This window comes from Schistocerca serialis, chromosome 6, assembly GCF_023864345.2.
Source record: "Schistocerca serialis cubense isolate TAMUIC-IGC-003099 chromosome 6, iqSchSeri2.2, whole genome shotgun sequence".
Lineage (NCBI taxonomy): Eukaryota > Metazoa > Arthropoda > Insecta > Orthoptera > Acrididae > Schistocerca > Schistocerca serialis.
Genome location: NC_064643.1, coordinates 291,417,366 through 291,439,651, shown reverse-complemented (window position 1 = coordinate 291,439,651; position 22,286 = coordinate 291,417,366). Strand labels below are relative to the sequence as shown.

Genomic DNA, 22,286 nt, shown 5'->3' with positions numbered 1-22,286 from the left:
TACTTCTAAGATTCCAAGATACAGACAAGGCAGCACCTATTTGCACCTCATCTTCCTTATCACTAACTGTTTCACTCAATACATGGGTGATTTTTTTCTTTTTTTCCTATTTAAAATTTATAACAACGACATATGTATTAACTCAGTGGTATGCTCAGGTTAGTACTGTTGTTGTTGTGGTCTTCAGTTCTGAGACTGGTTTGATATAGCTCTCCATGCTACTCTATCCTGTGCAAGCTTCTTCATCCCAGTACCTACTGCAGGCTACATCCTTCTGAATCTGCTTAGTGTATTCATTTCTTGGTCTTCCTCTATGATTTTTACCCTCCACGCACCCTCCAGTACTAAATTGGTGATCCCTTGATGCCTCAGAACATACCCTACCAACCGATCCCTTTCTCTAGTCAAGTTGTGCCACAAACTCCTCTTCTCCCCAATTCTATTCAATACCTCCTCATTAGTTATGTGATCTACCCATCTAATCTTCAGCATTCTTCTGTAGCACCACATTTCGAAAGCTTCTATTCTCTTCTTGTCTAAACATGTTTCACTTTCGTACATGGCTACACTCCATACAAATACTTTCAGAAACGACTTCCTGACACTTAAATCTATACTCGATGTTAACAAATTTCTCTTCTTCAGAAACGCTTTCCTTGCCATTGCCAGTCTACATTTTATATCCTCCCTACTTCAACCATCATCAGTTATTTTGCTCCCCAAACAGCAAAACTCCTTTACTACTTTAAGTGTCTCATTTCCTAATCTAATTCCCTCAGCATCACCCAACTTAATTCGACTACATTCCATTATCCTCGTTTTGATTTTGTTGATGTTCATCTTATACCCTCCTTTCAAGACACTGTCCATTCCATTCAACTGCTCTTGCAAGTCCTTTGCTGTCTCTGACAGAATTAAAATGTCATCGGCAAACCTCAAAGTTTTTATTTCTTCTCCATGGATTTTAATACCTACTCCGAACTTTTCTTTTGTTTCCTTTATTGCTTGCTCAATATAAAGATTGAATAACATCGGGGATAGGCTACAACCCTGTCTCACTCCCTTCCCAACCACTGCTTCCCTTTCATGTCCCTCGACTCTTGTAACCGCCATCTGGTTTCTGTACAAATTGTGAATAGCCTTTCGCTCCCTGTATTTTACCCCTGCCACCTTCAAAATTTGAAAGAGAGTATTCCAGTCAACATTGTCAAAAGCTTTCTCTAAGTCTACAAATGCTAGAAACGTAGGTTTGCCTTTCCTTAACCTAGCTTCTAAGATAAGTGGTAGGGTTAGTATTGCCTCACATGTTCCAATATTTCTACGGAATTCAAACTGATCTTCCCCGAGGTCAGCTTCTACCGTTTTTCCATTCGTCTGTAAAGAATTCGCGTTACTATTTTGCAGCTGTGGCTTATTAAACTGACTGTTCAGAAATTTTCACATCTGTCAACACCTGCTTTCTTTGGGATTGGAATTATTATATTCTTCTTGAAGTCTGAGGGAATTTCCCCTGTCTCATGCATCTTGCTCACCAGATGGTAGAGTTTTGTCAGGACTGGCTCTCCCAAGGCTGTCAGTAGTTCTAATGGAATGTTGTCTACTCCCGGGGCCTTGTTTCGACTTAGGTCTTTCAGTGCTCTGTCAAACTCTTCATGCAGTATCATATCTCCCATTTCATCTTCATCTACAGCCTCTTCCATTTCCATAATATTGTCCTCAAGAACATCGCCCCTGTATAGACCCTCTATATACTCCTTCCACCTTTCTGCTTTCCCTTCTTTGCTTAGAACTGGGTTTCCATCTGAGCTCTTGATATTCATACAAGTGGTTCTCTTTTCTCCAAAGGTCTGTTTAATTTTCCTGTAGGCAGTATCTATCTTAACCCTTGTGAGATAAGCCTCTACATGTTAGTACTAAGACTCATTACTGATCCAAAACATTATCAGAAAACAGCACTTTCTTGATCTCCAGTCTATTATCTTCAATGTTGTGTCACCTGTAGGTTTATATGTGTGGAATGATTTTATTTATGACTGTGTGCAATTACTGAAGTTCTCAACTCTGTGACTTTCTCTCCTTCTCTTCACCACTCTGTCCTCTTTCATTTGTTATTAAGATGACTATCAAGGTTTGTCTTGAAAACATACTTCTCTTGTGTAGTCACATCTGTATTTGAAAGGTTCAACTGACAATGAATGCTGTAGCACCATCTGATATTGCCAATGTTTTCCCCAATTGCTGTCTTGCATTGCTATTCTTTAGGCATCAGTCTTCATGGAGCTTCCTTTTGCTCCATGTGACTGAAAGGCAACCATTGTAGAAAAAAACAAACACTTCAAAGAAGGTTAGACGAACTGAAACTAATAGTAATATTTGCAATAAGAAAAATATTAGCAGAAATTCTTTACTCACAGCTGGTCCTGGTGGCCCAGCAGTTCCAGGTATTCCATCATCTCCAGCCTCTCCAGGCGCACCTCTCTCTCCAGGTGGCCCTCTTGGTCCTGGCTGCCCAGGAATACCATCATTTCCACGGTCTCCCTTCTCACCTCGTGCTCCAGGTGTACAGTATTCACACCGACCACCTATCTCTCCTTTTTGCCCAGGTAAACCTACACAAATATTTGTAAAATAATATTAGATACTGACTACTGTTACAATGATAATGGAAATTTTAGGATGAAAATAAGAAACAATAATCAAAAATGTGGAGATGCATGTATCCACCAGCAGATGCAGCAGATGTATGATGAGTGATCTTGATGCATATTCAAAAAGCAGAAGAATCAAACTAATTTTCTGCTTTAGCTCTTTTTCTAGTATTTGCACAAACAGTCTCGCTCTCTATCTTTGTCTTTGTCTCTATCTCTCTCTCTGTCTCTCTCTATGCCACCAGTAAGGAGACACTGCACTGCACTAAGCAGGATTTATACATACATATCAGTCCCATAGGGATTGTGAGGATAAGATTAGAACAATTACTGCATAAACAAAGGCATTCAAACAATCATTCTTCCCATGCTCCATAAGTGCATGGAACAGGAAGAAACCCTTATAACTGGTCAATGGGATATACCCTCTGTCATGCACCTCACAATGGTTTGCAGAGTGTAGATATAGATGTAAACAGGATTTCATCAGTTCTATGTGATAATATACAGCTTCTTTCAACATTAGTAATGATGAAGGGTAACCTCTGTCCACTTGTTGCTTCAAATACTTCCTTATCAAAAGTTAATACCTATGTATCAAAAGTCACAAAACTGAAAATCTAGGGCACCATATAAATGCAAAAGATTTGCTGAAGACACCACTACAGTCAAATGTAGATCACTGTTGTTGTTGGAGAGTATATGTGGTGTGTAGAGGACCTTTATCCTACATGAACTGCAAACAATGTGATCTTGGCTCTCATAAAAGAAAAGGCACCAATCCTGAAGACCAAAAGGTTTAAATTTCACAGAGTGGCTATACATTCCTATATGTCTGCAATGTTTGAGGAAAACTGAACTGCTAGTTTTCTAGGGTAAAAGGTATCAACTAGTATGTCTCACTGATGGATCCTGATGCACAGTGGTTATTTCAATCATGGAACTGTTTTCAAAAGGAAAGTAGATAAAATTTTATAAAAAGTGTGATGTACCAGCTGATAACTTTTCCCCAAGAAAAAATGGCAGTCCATTGTGCCTCAAATATGGTGGATGAAATTTAATATCTTTGCTGAAGAGATTCTGGAACTCCACTATGTTGTCATCATTTACTGACATGGTGTGGCAACAACTGTGTGTGAGGTCTTGCCACCAAGATGCGGCAAGTTAAAATAAACATTTCATGTTTCCACAGAATATTTAAGAACCATTTGACAGTAATTTCAATTTGCAGAAAAACATAAATTACAAATTATTGATATCCTATGTAATATATTGAGTCCAGGTTCTGCGTTGTAAAATTTTGTACAGATCCTGGATGGTAATCATGAATAATCACTACGCTGTCCCATACAAAAATCAGGTTCACTTCTGGATTTCTTGCACCCTGCATCCCTTATATGGAGAGACAGTCACTTATGTATTTTACTGAGTTCAGTTTCAACACACTTACATGATACATACAGCTTCAAAAAGATGATAATTTCATTGTTTAATCAGATACAGCCGTACTGTGATGGTGTCTCTCTCTTGAGTGCAGCAGCCAAATCAGAATGAACAAAAGTGAACATATAAAAGAAAAGTACGTTACTTTCAATGTTCTGTGATACTACTGTCACTTTTACATTCCATTTTTTAGCACAACACTTTACACTGTATTTCATTCAATATTTATCAAATTATGAGAGAACGGCACATTGCTTGACTATGACAGTTTTATCTATTTTTCATCTGACAATTAACTTCAACAACAAAAATGCAGAAAATTTAACTTTACTATTTTTCTACAACAGAAGTTTACATTCCCTACAGCAATGTCTGATTAATCAGAGCTTGGGGGGGATTGAAAAACACAACTATTCCGGTATGGTAATATATTTCTTCATTATTAAAAAGGGATTTCGTGTCTCTCAAAACATTCTTATGAAAATGTCATCAAAAATCTTTTATCTGTTGATTTTCTCAGTATTCTGATATTTAAGGGGAAGGACTGCTAAAAGTGAGAAACTAAAGGAGAAAGAGAGTATACACCTTACATCTTGGCTGTAATTATAACTAAATACCAATGTTCGAATAAAAATATAATGAGTCAGTAGGTGTACATCTTAGTTTCATGTGGACATGGATGTATGTGTAAATTTTCAATATCATTTGCTTGACTAATCACAGGCTTCTATTAGTTTTTCAATACAATGAAGTAGTCACTAGAAAGCATTCATACAGACCTGGACGTCCTGGGGTACCAGGCCTTCCATCTCTTCCTTTTTCTCCAGGAGGACCAGCAACACCTGGAGGACCTGGAATACCATCCCTTGAGTCTCCAGGGAAGCCTCTTGGACCAGAAATACCCCTTTCTCCTTTTTGTCCTTTCTCGCCATCCCTTCCAGGTGCACCATCCATACCTTTTGGGCCCTAAGAAGAATATAACCCAAATGTGAGTGAAAAGAATGCTAGGCTCAACTTTTTCACTGCCCATATATCAAGAGCTGTGTTCCTTTGAACCCCCCTCCCTTTCTATTCATCAATTTCTCATACAATTTGAACCAAATAGAAACAAATGATTTTAACAAAAGGTTATTACACCATACTCAAAGATTGTTGGGTGAGAGTAAATATTACATCCACGTGTTGTGAAATTTAGTAAAGATGATAAGAAATTTTCTATAACTGGACAGATAGAGAGAGGGGGGGGGGGGAGGGCGGGGGGAGGGGGGGGGGGGGGGAAGGAGGGATGATTTTGAAAGAGCTGTTGTCCCTGTGATTGATAAAAATTATATCTCTCATGGTTGTTCAGGATAAAGAGGTAATGGTATTAAATACCATCAGCATTTAAAGAAAAGTGTAATAGAGAAAGCAGTGTCATTTCTATTGCCCCAAGTCAGTGCTGGGCTGTCATGGTTATTAAAAGATGGCTGCAGGGGTGGCCACATGCCTTCCTTGTCACCATCCTCTTACCGCTCAATGATGGAATATGTGTACTCCAGCTGTCTGTGGGCAGTATTATTCATATGAAGATGAGCAGAGATTTTGAAATGTCTGCAAATTGTGTAACTGAGGCAGATCTTGTGTACAAGAAAGACTGCCAAGAAGAGCTCTGGAATGAACAGACAGAATATGGAAGAAAATCAATTGGACAACCATGAACACAATGGAATGAATGCCAAATTGTCCATTATGTTCATAATAACAATTTATTTTTATTTATTTATTTATTTTGATCCAATATCAACTGATTACAAAAAAAGTTTCCTTTGTTCCAGTCTTCTGGATAAGTCAGAGCCTTACTTACTGGAGGTACATATTATTGCATATTATGGCATCATTATCTAAATTTAGTTGAGAGAACAATGTTACATATATGAACTATACACAAAAACAATTTGCTATTGGAATACATAGATTAAGGAATTTACAGTTTGCAACAAAGTATTCAGATCTGAGATTCAAATATTTACAGTTTGTGACACAGTCTAAGATCCGAGATTCATATATTTTTAGATATATGGACTTCCATCATATGAGTGTACTAAATCTAGAAACTCATCTATTGAATATACAGGATTGTGCAGGAGCCATCATTTTAATTTCTTTTTTAGTTTTGTAATGGTCAATTTGAAAATATTAGGATGGAAGCAACTGAGTATTTTTATGCCTGCATAGTGAGGGCTTTTCTCATGAAGTGTTGTTCTATGAGAGATGTTGTGGGGTCTCTCTCTACCTCTAGTGTTGTGATCATGTATTTCTTTATTAAGTGTTTTATTACTATTTACTGCCATAATAATCATCTTAAATACATACAGGTTATGAACAGTTAGTATTTTAAATGTTTTAAAGAAATTTCTGTAGGACTCCCTCGCACATTTCTTTCCTGTAATCCTAAGTGCCTTCTTTTGCAGGATAAGTACACATTTCATATTACCTTTACTGCTGGATTCCCATACCTAAACTCCCTTTGTGATTGTTTTGGTGCGACAGTTGACATAATGTTAACAAAACTCAGCAGATACTACCAAATTCAAACTTACTTTAGAGTGTGACAGAAGTAACTACTATCTCCTCATGTCTGCAGCAAGAACAGGTATGATAAGTAAGGTATAAAAGGGAGAGAACAGTGAATAACTTAAGTACCACCAGCTTTAATATATGTAAATGGAGGAAGCACTGAATAAATCTGACATTTGCCTATAAATTTAACAGCAACAAAAACTAATTACAACACTTAATGCTTTCAGTAGTGATTTATCTTTGGAAAAAATGAAGATTAGGTATGAAATACACTTGAAAAATACTGACAGAAAGCAACAGTGTCAAAACAAGATGAGCAACACAAATAATGTATTTCCAGATGTGAATAGCTGAAACTACAAAAATGCAATATCAAAATTAAGTCACTGAAGTGACACAATCTATTAGGAGCACATCAAAAGTGTTAGTACTGCTGACCATCATATGACCTGTTCCAGTACACTCAAAAATAAATTTTGATAAAAGGAAGCTTTTTCCCTCACCTATTTGCTAGAACTTTGCATTTATAAGTACTCAAACTGGTACTTGTATGTCAAGAAACAGCACAACTTTATGCACAAATCTGAATGCCATTACATTAATATTTAAAAAAAGAATATTTTAAAAAGTAGTAGTGTTGAAAAACCCAAATCTTGAAAACTAGAGATATAAAAATTCACACAGAATCTTTAGTTATGATGTTAGGATGAAAATGTTACACTGACTGCTCATAACTTGTGTAACTGTTAAATATTTTATAACTAGTATGTCGCATCTATTTCTAGTACAGGGGAAAAGAAGTTCAGTGTGGATCGATCAAATTATTAAGTGAGAAAGAAAACAGTGAAACTGAAGTTCAACAAAAGTATAGCAGCCAGGATGAAACTGATGTTGAAAATAGGTGGACTGATGTGCAGTGAACAAAATTTAGGCCTGGAAAAACACTTAACACAGAATGAAAGGTGCAACATCAACAACTCCAAGAAAAAAAATCTTAAAATAAGTTCTCTTCACTGCGAAACTAATGAGCCAAAGGAAAATAAATCTCAATCTGCTCAAATACAAAAACATTAGGGCAACCACTGTAATGAAGAAAGGCATAATATAAGCGAAGTATTGTTTTTATCAGACAGTCATGGCAGAAACCGTGTAAAAATGTTGAATGATGTATTACCAAGTAACTATAAGTGTACATCATTTGAGGACCATTACAAACTCACTGTAAGCAAAATTAGAATTTTTCAGGAGACACATTTAATTAATTAACAAGCAAGTTGAGAGGGAATTTTTTACAATTATCTAATTTCATACAGTTCTGAAGATGTTTTGAGATGGTCTTTGCATAAACATAAAATTTTTGATAGTTTGTCAACTGCTGGGAGTAGAAGAAGAGTTTTCTTTTTCGTAACTTGCTTTATGCTCAAACTAGGTCCATGATACTTGAATATTAAATGCTTGTTTTCTACATTAGAAGTTTTAAAATAATTTTTCTTTTTTCTCTCATACATAACCTCAGGAGATTCTTCATCCAAATAAATTCTCCTTAGGGTGTCATGATCTTCATACTCCTCACCATTTCAGAGAGTATGTCAATCTTTCTTTAGAAATACGTTTGAAGTTTAGGAAAACCAGTCATCCCCAAACATCAGCACTTTCCAAATTTTGCTAGAATATTCCTGTGTTCACAGGCTGGTATGATCTCTTCTATCCTCTAATACTCCTTCTAGACTCTACTGAGTACATGATCTGGTGCCATGAAACTGTATGCTTATAGGAAGATAGTTGGTAAGTTCAGAGAACACTTTAGCGAGTTCATAAAAGGTGCCAGCATACAGAGCATTATAGAATCTTGGCTCTGACTATGCATTAGTCTGAAAAAAGCTCAAGCTTCAATCCTCTCTTAACCATATCTCTAATTCTCTCTTCCAAATAATGTAGGAGAAAATGTTGTAGTGCAGATGTAGTTACATTTGCACCTCTTCCAGCTTCTGTTTCAAACCAGGTATATTGCAAAATGTTATCACTACCTTGTTTTGGTCATCTATCACTACAGTCAGGTTAGAGAACCATATCCATCACATGTAAAAGACTTCTCCAGTCAAGAGCTTTGGCAGAGGTTGATTTGTTGCATGTCAAGACAACTTTTACAGTGAAACTTCCTGGCAGATTAAAACTGTGTGCCAGACCGAGACTCGAACTCGGGACCTTTGCCTTTCGCGGGCATGTGCTCTACCAACTGAGCTACCCAAGCATGACTCACACCCCGTCCTCACAGCTTTACTTCTGCCAGTACCTCGTATCCTACCTTCCAAACTTTACAGAAGCTCTCCTGCAAACCAGGAGAGCTTCTGGTTCACAGGAGAGCTTCTGTAAAGTTTGGAAGGTAGGATACGAGTTGCAGGCAGAAGTAAAGCTGTGAGGATGGGGCGTGAGTCATGCTTGGGTAGCCCAGTTGGTAGAGCACATGCCCGCGAAAGGCAAAGGTCCCGAGTTCGAGTCTCGGTCCAGCACACAGTTTTAATCTGCCAGGAAGTTTCATATCAGCACACACTCCACTGCAGAGTGAAAATCTCATTCTGGAAACATCCCCCAGGCTGTGGCTAAGCCTTGTCTGCGCATATCCTTTCTTTCAGGAGTGCTACTTCTGCTTGGTTCGCAGGAGAGCTTCTGTAAAGTTTGGAAGGTAGGAGATGAGGTACTGGCAGAAGTAAAGCTGTGAGGATGGAGCGTGAGTCGTGCTTGGGTGGCTCAGTTGGTAGAGCACATGCCCGTGAAAGGCAAAGGTCCTGAGTTCGAGTCTCAGTCTGGCAAACAGTTTTAATCTGCCAGGAAGTTTCATATCAGTGCACACTCTGCTGCAGAGTGAAAATCTCATTCTGGAAACATCCCCCAGGCTGTGGCTATGCCATGTCTATGCATATCCTTTCTTTCAGGAGTGCTAGTTCTGCATGGTTCACAGGAGAGCTTCTGTAAAGTTTGGAAGGTAGGAGATGAGGTACTGGCAGAAGTAAAGCTGTGAGGATGGGCCATGAGTCGTGCTTGGGTAGCTCAGTTGGTAGAGCACTTGGCCATGAAAGGCAAAGGTCCCGAGTTTGAGTCTCGGTCCGGCACACAGTTTTAATCGGCCAGGAAGTTTCATATCAGCGCACACTCTACTGCAGAGTGAAAATCTCATTCTGGGAACTTTTACAGTGTCTTTAGAGTATTTGTTCATGATGCTGTGGAACTTCGTTGCAGGGGCTTTATGCAAGTGTAGGTTAATTTTACACACTTCCTGATCTTCAGTTCCTGTGACCTTTGTTTTCAGTCTGAGCTCCTTGCATATTGAACAGGTGTCACTGTGAGGGGTACCAAAGCCAAGATGCAAATTCTTATAGAATACTGTCTTAAATTTTTACACAGAACAGCTTTTAGTTCCTACTTGTCTTTGTTCTTTGCATAAACTTTTCCTCATTATATTTACATGCAATGTTGGGGGCAAATAAGACTGACTCATTTTTCCTCTGCTGTAATGACATTTCTGCACTTATACTTCAAAATGTGCTTCAAAATATGTTCTTTCACTTGTTGGGTCACAACAATGTTGGCTTGAGTTGCTCTTGAGCCACATCTTCATTCCTGTATTGCAGTCCCTCATTCTTGATAGTGCGAGCAATCAAGGCTAAGTGATCTCATAATACACCTGTTGCTTGGTATCCATCTTCAAGTTTTATCTTATACTTGATAGACACTGATTAGTTTCAGTGGGATCTACAGCATATCCAGCTGGTGCTAAGATATCCACGTGTGGAGGAGGCAATGCATCTTGCTTGCTCTTACGTACTGAAGAATATAATAGATCACTGAAATCTGATAAGTCAACATAAGAGAGTTTGCCTGTATGACAGTCTCTCCCTCCATGGTTGCTTGCCTCACTCCTTTCAGCCAGCCAGCAGTCAATATCAGGCACTGCATTTTGCTTTGAATATCGAGACAATTTTCCTATGGAGATGTTTGACTACTTTGTTTCTCTTCTCGTATAGCCACTATGTGCTTGATTCACAGTAATATTAACATTCATTATTGCCTTCCCTATATGCTATTTCACCCAAGTTTAGTCTTTTACACTTGGCTGTGACAAAATTGGGTCAACTGGCAACTAGCTCACATAACAGCTGTCATCAAGAATATACAGATCATGCAAACTAAATAGACACCCAGAGCAGTGGCAACGGGAGCTCACATCAGCCACTGTGCTGTCAGCTTAGATGGTGCGCACATAATATGCCCTGACATCTACCAACAAACAAACCAATTATTCCATGAGTGCCATAACATAGTCAGCAAGTATGTGTTCTGACATCTTTCACACGTTAAACAGATTACGAGAAAACCCAAGAACACCTCTAATGTCTTTGGCAAACTAAATAGTATAAAGCAAGTTTTGAAAATACCCCTACAAATGCATGAGGAAAGTTTTATGAAAAATGGCTGTATTCTCTGACTGTTTTGTTGAAGCATGCTGCATAGGCTTGTAGAGGAAGATGAACAATGTGCATTAAGAACAAAAATATTCAAAAAAATGCATAAAGTGAGTTTTGCAAAAACAATCCTCATTCGTAAAGCCTAACACCATGTTCAGAGACATCATTCATAACATACTAAATAAATCACTCAGTTCAGGAAAAAATGACTATGTCATTATCCTAGCTGGAGCAAATGACATAAACGAGAGAAAAGATGAATTTGTGGGCCCACTGAATGAAACTATTTCAAAAACTATGGAGACTCAAGTAATAGTCTGCACAGTACATTTGAGATGAACAGTTATTTAATGAAAAGAGCTACAGTGACAAACCATATCACAATAATCAATGTAAACAGGTTTCTTCAATGAAAAGAATTTTCAGAACATGGATTTCACATCACAAAGTTAGGAAAATCTAAGCTCTGTGCAAATTTATTGAAGGTGCTAACAAACAGTAGGTCCACTATCAAGTGTCTGACCCCTTCCCATCAACATATTCTATCTTCATGTACAATCGCAAACTAACTTCGTGTCCAGTCCCACACAAACCATTCTGTTTTCTTTCAAGTTGTCCCATAACACACTAAATCTTCCTCCTTGTAATGACTGCTCTATACTATTTTTACACTTAAATGTCAGGTCCCTAACATAAGAGTGACAAACTTGGTATTCTTTTGAGAGATAACAGAAGAATGATATGCTAAAATGAACATTGGCTAAAAGAAAATGACACAAAACTGTATATTCCACCAGGTTTTCATCTAATTACAACTGAAGGTTCTGGGGGTTCCTCCATATACATAAGTAATGACTTAGAAATGAATTGTACAGATCTGGACATTAACAACTTATGTACTAAAAGTGTTTTTGAAGCAGCTGTTATGCTTCTGCCAACAGTAACTTGTAACTGTTTTCTGTATATCACTTGTGAAAAATGAAATGTACAACAAGCACCATGCTATAAACAAAACTTTGAAAGTAAATCTGAATGATGAGTTAACATCCAAACCAGAAATTTTTTTAAATACTTTTAATGACTATTTTAGTACAATAGCTGAAAACCTGATAAAGAAGAATTGCCGTGGAGCCCGTACTCAACACCCAACACATGTCAAAACCGTAAAAGCATCAATGTTTCTTCACAAAGCCTCAAACACTGAAGTGTTCCAAGTTATAAAAAGACTAAAAAGTAATTACTTCAGTGGCAGTGACAGCATACCAGATTTTATGGTACAGAATTGTTAGGAATACGTTGTAGCACCATTAACTGTTATAACTAATGCTGCCTTTAGTAATGTACTTTTGCACGACCACCTAAACGTTGTTAAAGTTTCACCACTCCACAAAAAGGTGCCAGAAAATGATGTACCTAATTACAGGCCAATAGTACAACTCAGCACATTTTCAAAAATATAAACTGTTTTACACCAGATTAGAAAGTTTTATTACCAGATTCTCTTTAATATCAAAGCACCAGTATGGATTTAGAGATGCTAAAACAACAACCACAGCAGTGCATGAATATCTCAACACAACTTTACAAACATTAGATAGTAAAGAAGTTACTACTGGTGTTTTTTAGATTTGTCTATAGCTTTTGACATTATTGTTCACACTATACTCCTCAGAAAGTTAGCTAATAAATGTTTGAGAGGTACCGCAAACCAATAGTTAGAATCGTATCTATCAAACAGAGTGCAAAAAGTACATGCCTCTGAGAAAATGCCTGTTGGACATAGTGTACCACAAGGCTCAATCCTGGGACCCATACAGTTTCTTTTATACATTAATGACATAAACACAAAGTTTCCTTCACGGTATACTACACTATTGACATGACACAAATATTCTGATAGCAGTCACATACAAAGCTGACCATGATCAAAAGATTAAACCACTTATGGTCATCATCAAGTGAGTGGTTCAATGAGAACAATCTCATCACAATTGTGCAAAAAAAATTTATAAAAGTTTCGGCCTCTCACCTCAACAATGAGAAATCTCTGACCTGCTCCTAAACAAGAAAGAGCTCTCCAGTGCGAGTTCCACTACATTTCTTGGTATACGGCTTGAAGAAAATCTTAAATGGAACTCACATGTCCGTTATATCTCAAATAAGCTGTTAACTGTGTGTCATATTCTCATGGTATTCAGCAAATCAGCCATTAAATTAGTCCTTACACAATTATGTGTGTGTGTGTGTGTGTGTGTGTGTGTGTGTGTGTGTGTGATTTGTTCCGTACTTAGTTTTGATGAAGGATGTCTGAAAACTTTGCAACATTTTCAGTCTTATCTGTAAGCCTATTGACCACGCAACTGCATGGTGAGTTGTTATCTTTATTTTTCTTCCATTTTGCAGCAAGATTCAGTGGTACATATAGATACTGCCTGCAAAATATATTGTGTGTAGGGCAGGTAGTAACGAAGTAAATAATTATAATGTCATGCCTGATGCTGAAGTTTTACTGAATGAACAGCAAAAACGTATTTATTTTCACTGCTTTGCAGGGGTGTCAGCAAAGAAAGTTTCAAAATGGTTTGAAAATATGTGTGAAGTGGCTACGTGCTCTCCTTCTCAAATACTAGATGTATATTATCTGGTTAATCTGTACATCTTGAGTTATGCTGGTGCAAGAGATATACACAGTTTCTAACTTTAATACTTAACTTATTGTGTTAAATCTTTAACACAATGAATAGATTATGACACAATTTTTAAGTTTCAAATTTAGTTATTAAATATATGAAGCACTGAAAACAAAATTTTTCTTTCTCCAGAAAGCCATTAGATAGGCATCCTGCCACTGAGATTGGATGATGATTTTAGTTATTTAGTAATATAGCTGTGGATAATATTCAGTTGTTTCCTAACGATGGTCAAATAGGCTAAAAACAGGTTAGTAATAAATACATATTTGTGGATAAAAAAACTATTTACTAGTTTTTACCCTTAAAGATGAAACTCTTCTCAGAAATATAATGAAAGAAACATTAACTTTTTAAAAAAAAAATATGTGAATTTATCTGCATACTTACAACTATAGACAGCCCTTTCTCTCCAGGGAAACCACGAGGTCCTGGGGGACCTGGAGGACCAGTAAATCCACGTGGTCCATCATTCCCAGGAAACCCTAGAGAAAAAGTAATTATGCTAAATTAATTATTTCTCATAAGTAGATAAACAACGCTGCAGCATTATGCCCTAACAGACAAAAGAAGCATGCTCTATGACACTTTAGTATGGCGATTAATAAATCTCAAAAAAAAAAAAAAAAAAAAAAAAAAAAAAAAAAAAAAAGATTACATATGGTGCAGATAACCCCAAATTTAAACTGTTTAATGTTGAATTATGTCTTAGTATGTTGCTTGTTATTATGAATATTAGGGTTACAAGTATGGTTTTAAAAGTTCTTGGAATCTCCACGAGTGGTCAGCGCTCGTGCAACGACTTGTTCATGTGATATTCATTTGACTGTTACCTGTAAAAACATGCCACGTGAGTGCTCTTGGAAGACAGCTGTGGCGGTAATGTGGCTCGTTGTTGCTCATGCGTAGTGATTTGCAAAGATGGAAAAAAATCGAGATTTGATCAGTGATTAAGTACTTCATAAAGAAATGCATGAAAGCAAAAGACATTCATGTTGATTTCCAGAATACATGGGGAGACTCTGCTCCTACATATTAAACAGTTGCCAAGTGGACAAATGAATTTAAATTTGGTTGGGAGAGCTTCGATGATGATCCACACAGTGGTCAGCCAAGATGTGTCACTACTCCATAAATCACTGCAAAAGTACACAAAATCGTCATGGTGGATCGCCAATTGAAAGTGCGTGAAATTGCTCACGCATGTCAGATGTTATCTGAAAGGGTATATCACATTTTACCTGAAGAATTAGAAATGAAAACATTATCTGCAAGATGGGTGCTGCGACTCTTTCTTCATACAATGCATGCTCACACACATGTGTCGTCACCATGGCAAAATTACACGAAATAACGTATGAATTGTTACCACACCTGCCTTATTCACCTGATATGGCTCCATCAGACTTCCATCTCTTCCCAAGACTGAAAATTTTTCTTGGTGGGTGAAGATTCCCTTCAAATGAACAACTGATAGCTGGAGTTTACCACTATTTTGCAGACCTGAAGGAAACTCATTTTCAAGATGGGATTAAGGTACTATAACATCGTTGGACCAAGTGCATTAATCTACAAGGAGACTACATTGAAAAACAAAAAAAGTTTCAGTGATGTAATTACTTTTTTCCTATTCCATTCCGAGAATTTTTCAAACCACTATTGTAGTTTCCAATCCAGACTATAATGCTCTACAGAATCTCCAGTAGTGTCAGCAGGACCTGTAAACAGAGACAAATTTATGCTCAGAGGGACTATGCAATGTGCAATGCGGGCCCAAATTGTGAAGCTGAACAGCGCTGAAATGGTGGTGACCATGCTGCGGGCTTATCTGCAGCATCCAACTTGCTATAGAATCCAAACCACCTGAAAATTGACTTCATGACTAAATAAAATGAATAGATGATTTCATGATGATGACTGAATTTTATTGCTCTTTCTCTTTACAATTCAGTATCAACCACATATCATACACATACACAATCTGATTCAACATTCATGGAATGACACACATGCACAGAGCATCTAATACAACAGGTATACGATCATTGGTCAATTACTGTCAGCCAATATACATAATTACCACAACTAAAAAATCCTCGTACACATGCTGAATGGTCATTTCCAATAAGAAAAGGGAATGCTATAATGTGATATGTGAGACAGCATCATAATGAGAAAGCACTGTACAATAATGGCAGTCTGACACAACTCTAATAGCCCTTAAGCCCACAGAGTGGTACAATATGGCTGAACAATAACATTTATTGGGCCCTGATAACACAATAAGATTGTTTGAAGTAAAGTAATTTCTCAAAATATGGGGTGATAATGTATCATCCAGTCACTTAAGAAATACCTCTGAGAATGTTACTACCTTTGATATTCCAAATCTCTTCTTTTCTGTGAAAATGGTTCATCTTTCAGACAACCATAGAAGAAAGAGGATTCTTTTACACCTACTCAGAATAAGTTTATTATTATCTTAACAGTACTTAAGCTTTTTGCACTTTTACCACCTTATGAGAATCATTTTGAATCATCAAAAAAAATAAAGCAAATGCTTGATTTTTGAGAAACTTCATTTTACTTCTTCTCAAATTACTCTCCTTCAAATTGTATCTATGATTTGTGTCCTTGCAAGTACCACCGAGTTATCTCTCAATTCTGAATTTCAGACTACCGCGATGAGGTCTAATGGAAGATGTAGCACTGACATATGTATTATTTGATACATTAACATAAAACAAAAGAGTGCTTTGCTCTGAAAGGCTATTAGTACAAATTTTATTGAAACTGTGTCAGAAAAAGCAGAGTATTAATAATCAAAACAGCCCTATGACTACCTTTAATGAACTACTAAGCATGCAGTTTCTCTCTGCACCTTTGTGTCCACAAAGCAGTACCTGTAACAAAAGTGTTGGTTACAGTATACATCTGTATCTGCACCTAAACTTTACGAGCCATTTTCTCGTCTGTGGTGGACGGTACTTCTGGAATTCTGCAAACATATTCTTCACCTCCTCCCCTTGGACCCCGCCCCCCCCCACCCCACTTTTCCCCTTTTCCTGTTCCTTTCACAAACATAGTATGGGGAAAATAGCTGTCAGTAAAGCTTTGTAAGACATATAATTTCTTTAATTTTCTCATTATACTCATTTTTCAAGATGTAAGTGGAAGAATGTACACTGAGGTGACAAACGTTATGGGATAACAATATGCACATATACAGACGGTGGTAGTATCATGTACACAAGATACAGAAGGACAGTGCATTGGTAGAGCAGTCATCTGTACTCAGGTGATTCATCTGAAAAGGTTTCCAACTTGATTATGGCCACATGATGGGACTTAAAAGCCTTTGAATGCAAAATGGTTGTTGGAGCTAGACACATGGGACATTCCATTTCAGAAATCATAAGGGAATTCAATATTCTGAGTTCCAAAGTGTCAAGAGTGAGTTGAGAACACTAAATATCGAGCATTAAGTCTCACCATGAACAATGCAGTCTCTGATGGCCTTCCCTTAAAGACCAGCAACAGCGATGTTTGCTTAGAGTTGTCAGTGATAAAAGACAAGCAACACTGTGTGAAGTAACTGCAGAAATCAATGTGTGACATATGACGAACATATCCGTTAGAATAGTGCAGTGAAATTTGGTATTAATAAGCTGCAGCAGCATACGATCGATGCCAGTGCCTTTGCTAACAGCACATTACCTGCAGCACGTCTCCTGCTCTGATGACCATATTGACTGGACCCTACATGATTGGAAAAACTGTCACCCAGTCAGATGAGTCCCAATTTCAGATGGTAGGAGACGATGATAAGGTTTGAGTGTGACACAAACCAGATGAAGGCATGGACTCAAGATGTCAACAAGGAACTGTGAAAGCTGGTGATGGCTGCATAATGGTGTGGGCTGTGTGTGAATGGAATGGACTGGGTCCTCTGATACAACTAAACATATCATTGGCTGGAAATGGTTATGTTCACCTACATGGAGACCAAATAACAAGAGAATTTTTATGGCTGACAATGTGCAATGTCAGAACTTTCTGGACATGAATCCAATCAAATATTTATAGAACAGAATGGAGAAGTCAGTTCATGCACAAAAACCTGTACTGGCAACACTTTCATAATTATGGACAGCTATAGAGGCAGCATGGCTCATATTTCTGCAGGGGACTTGTTAGTCCATGCCATGTTGAGTTGCTGCCTACACTGGGCAAAAGGAGGTCTGACACAATATCAGAGGTGTCCAATGACTTCTGTCACTTCAGTGTAATACGTTATCCAACTCTTCTTGGAGAATAAGCTCTCAAAATTTGAACAGCAAACCTCCCCATGATACACAATGCCTCTTGTAACATCTGCCACTGGAATTTATTGAGTGTCTCCTTAACACTCTCCCACCAATTAAACAATCCTATAACATGTCACTCTTTGTTTCATTTTCTCTCTCTCTCTCTCATTTTAATCCAGAATGGTGAGGGTGCCAGACTGATGAGCAGTACTCAAGAATTACTGTTTTATTTTATGGATGAATTATATTTCCTTAAGATTCTCCCAGTGACTCTCAGTCTAACATCTGCTTTAACTACTATTTTTTTATGTGGTCATGCCACATTAGATCCCTCCTGATGATTACTCCTAGGCATTTTACAACAGCAGTTACTGTTTCCACTGATTTGCCACCAATAGTGTAATTGAACAGTAGTGAATCTCTTCACCTAGTTATTACAACACATTACTTTTATTCAGGGTCAACTAATACATCTTACACAAATCTCACAGCTCTAGAAATTCGTTTAAACTACATTCAATATGATTTATGTGGAATTGTTTCAGTTTTCTGTTGAAAACAGTACAGTTGTCAATGTCCTTTTGATATACAGTGGGAGCTTATTGTAAATTATTATTCATACTATACTGGGAGTGGCTGAGTCTTTGTGAAGGATTTGCTTTGCCCCTGCATTATGATTGTGAATATCACAGTTAGTTTGGAAAAGCTTTCTGTTATTGATTACAAATATCATCAACGAGTAGATGTACTGACTTGTGAGTGTCAATATCTCAAGTGCCTTGAATAGGTGCCTACAGGATGTCCTATTTGAAACATCACAGATCAACCTCACAGCTCACTTTTGTATTTTGAAAATTTTTACAGCATTTCCCCAGAATATTATACCATACAAGATCAACATGTGGAAATATGTCAAAATGACAAAATTATTGTTTCTCTGCCAACAAATGACACAACAGCTCTTAGAGCAAACCAAGCTGAACTTAGTTTCTTGAGCAGGTAATCAATACGTTAATTCCATCTTAATTTATTGTACATTTGTATTATATGTAAAGTTTCATTCATTTTCTAAACATTGATATCTATTTCAAAGGTTTGAAGCTTGTTATTTGCTGTCCAAAACTGCATTAAATTTGCTTTTGAGAGGTTTAGTGATAGACTATTTGCAGTGAATAATTAGTACACCTGTTGTATTATTGTTTCAGCTGAAATTTGCACTGAGGATTTCATGCCCTTGATCAATATACTAGTACCATCACCAAATATTACTGTATTTGCATTGTTATTCAATGATGCTAGTAGGTCATTAATGTACACTAAGAAGATGAGTGGTCCAAGGTTCAAGCCTTGGGGTACACTGTACTTAATACTTGCCCACTCTGATTTTATTGTTTCACCTTCACCTGTTATGGCAACTCTTTGTTTTACGTTAAGTAAGTAGGATTCTAGCCAAGCCAATGGTTGGTTTTTGATGCCATAACGTGGGAGTTATCATACTGATATGTTTTACACAGTTAGTTTGGAAAATATTTTTGTTGCTGATTACTGGGGGGCCAAACCACACACTGGGTTCAGTGTGGGGTGGCAGTGGGGTGGGTGGACTGCTGTGGCCAGTTGTGGGGTTGTGAACCACTGAGGGCTATGGTGGGATGAAGCTTCTCTATTGTTTCTAGGTCCCCGGTTCAAGACACAATACGCAATACAAGACTGTTTGTCGGAAACAGTCAATCAATGAGAAGCAAGACTGGATGCCATTCAAGTACCCACTGCTCAATCCAGACAAACATTGCATACTGATTTACATCTTGGCATATTACACTATGATCATAATTATGATTACTGTTTTCATCCAAGTGTGGTTATTGGAAAAATGGATACATTACTTGCATTTCCTGGTGCACTCAAATTTAAAAATGAAACATAAGGAATATACTGTGTGGGTGCAAAAGCAAAGAAACTGTCAGATTTACATTCACCACCCAAACTCCTGTAACTGGCTCCAGCAGGAATACAGACCAATCACAGCTGTCGGAGATGGACCCTTATTTAACACATCACCGCACACAGCATTCTGGGAAGAAGTCACACCACTGGGCAGATGTCACGCTATCTGGTAGGACCCTGTGACCATCAACCATTTATAACAGCTGGAGTGATCATCCTCTTGTGTGGTCACTTATGTGGAACATTCAGTTCACTGACCATTATCTACAGAAAATTTTTGCTTGATCCTGTACATTGCATGGACTCTGCTTTTGGCTTGCTACTTTCTGTTTCTGTATTACATGTGTTTATATTAACTTTGTGCCGCTACTGTGTATTTTGTCCAGTAAACTGTGCTCATCATCACAGACTTCAACATCGGCAATGAGTATTTTCGAATTTGCAGTGCATCGATATCTCAGGCTACATTGACCCAAAATTTATAAAACAGTGGCTTCTACAACAGAAGGAACAACAACAACAACTATTGGAAGAACAGTAACAGCAACTGGCCTCACTACAGCAGCAAACAACAGCATTACCCACCAGAAACAAGATGTCTTTGACAGTTCCTCTGTTTCCATCATTTCTAGACAGCAGTGATGATTGGAAAAAAATACTTATGGTACCTCAACCATCATTTGACTGCTTATGAAGTAGCTGATTCAGATCAAAAGGTATCACTTCTTCTTTCGTGATCTTCACTTGGCGTGTTGGTATTGCTCTATAAGTTGTTCCCTACGTTGGATTGTTATGGGTGTCAGCCCTGAGTGGCATACAATAGATTGGAATTTTAACAGCATTTTAAATGCTCAGGGAAACCTATGAGCACTGGATCACTGAGTTTCAGGGTCTTAGTCAGTGTTGTGCTATTGTGTGTTCAGAAGAAATATGTTGCGAATAGTATGCTGATCCTATTATTCGGGACTTGCTCCTCCAATGTTTACCTAATAAGGAAGTGTTTGCACCGGCTTTATGGTAGTTGGATGCTTCTCACAATGGGATACTCAGTCTTTCAAATCCACACAGGAAACTGACAGTTGGTGGGAGGTTCAGTTAGGAGTGTTCACTGTCACCACCAATGTGGCAATAAACACTTCCCACAAGAACACCAAGAAATCCAATGCATACTCAGGCCACTCTGATAAACATACTATGCCACACTAATATCCTCCTCCTCATCACAACAAACCAGGGGCACATGAATAGGACAGTGAAACTTCAAGTGTATCCAAACATTCTTTCACTCCTAGTTCAGTTTCTGAGAATTGTCTGGTATCTCCGTACAAACAGAACTTCTGTTGGCATTGTTTACCCTCCTATACTTAGTGTTTCCATGAGCACTCTCACTGCTGCTATCCACCTCAGTCAGCTATCTGCTTTTCACATGAGATTAAAGGACACATCAATAGTGTGATTCAGTCACCCTCCACACAGTACCATAGGTGTGATGTCGAGTCTTGTTCTACAATTTACTCCTTTGATGGCTCTTGTGAATGTTTGCCTAATGAAGCAGTGCACTGTAGTTAAAACATGGTTGCTGGAGGACCTCAAAGTGATTACTCCTGCGTCATCAAGCTGAAAGTCTGCCCCCCCCCCCTCCACCCCCCTTATAACAGTAAAGAAACTGGATAGCTCTCCCCAGTTATGTCTTGATTTTAAGGCTGTTAATGTCCAGTTATTTGTAGATACTTTCCCTATTCTGTGCCCAGAAGACCTGTTTTCTACATTGAGAAACAATGATTGCTATACAAAGGTCAATTTGTTGGAAGTGTACTTGCAATTACAGTTACACCTGGAATCTCAGGACCTGTTGGCACTCAACAACCCATTTGCCCTCCGCCAGGGTAACCAGCTGTTCTTTCGTATTTCCAGTGCCATGGCAGTGTTCCAGCATTATTTGGAACAGTTGGTAAAGGATGTTTCCTTGTACTGTTATTATTTGGATGACATCATAACGACAAGGGCATCTGCAAGTGAGCACCTTCAGAACTGGAAATCTTTGTTATCTTAATTAAACTATGAAAGTTTCATATGTAACACCCCACAAGCGCAAATTTTTCCACCAGTCCAGCCAACAGGCTTCTGTCATACCGAACAGCACATTTGTGATATAGCTGTTGAATATTTGGTTTTATAATCAGCAAGCAGTACATCCATCCTACGAAGCAACACAGCCATGCCAAGAGAACA

General features: G+C 37.9%; 1 protein-coding gene across 1 annotated transcript in view; it reads right to left on the bottom strand.

The window, feature by feature from the left end:
- LOC126484414 (collagen alpha-2(IV) chain) overlaps window positions 1–22,286 on the bottom strand; it is a 277,927-nt gene that overhangs the window by 101,186 nt on the left and 154,455 nt on the right. Inside the window, exons 10-12 of the mRNA XM_050107923.1 lie at window positions 14,194–14,288; window positions 4,871–5,057; window positions 2,413–2,609 (exon numbers count right to left, since the gene is read on the bottom strand). Of these exons, the coding sequence (XP_049963880.1) occupies window positions 2,413–2,609; window positions 4,871–5,057; window positions 14,194–14,288 (479 nt within the window). The remainder of the gene's footprint in view (window positions 1–2,412; window positions 2,610–4,870; window positions 5,058–14,193; window positions 14,289–22,286) is intronic.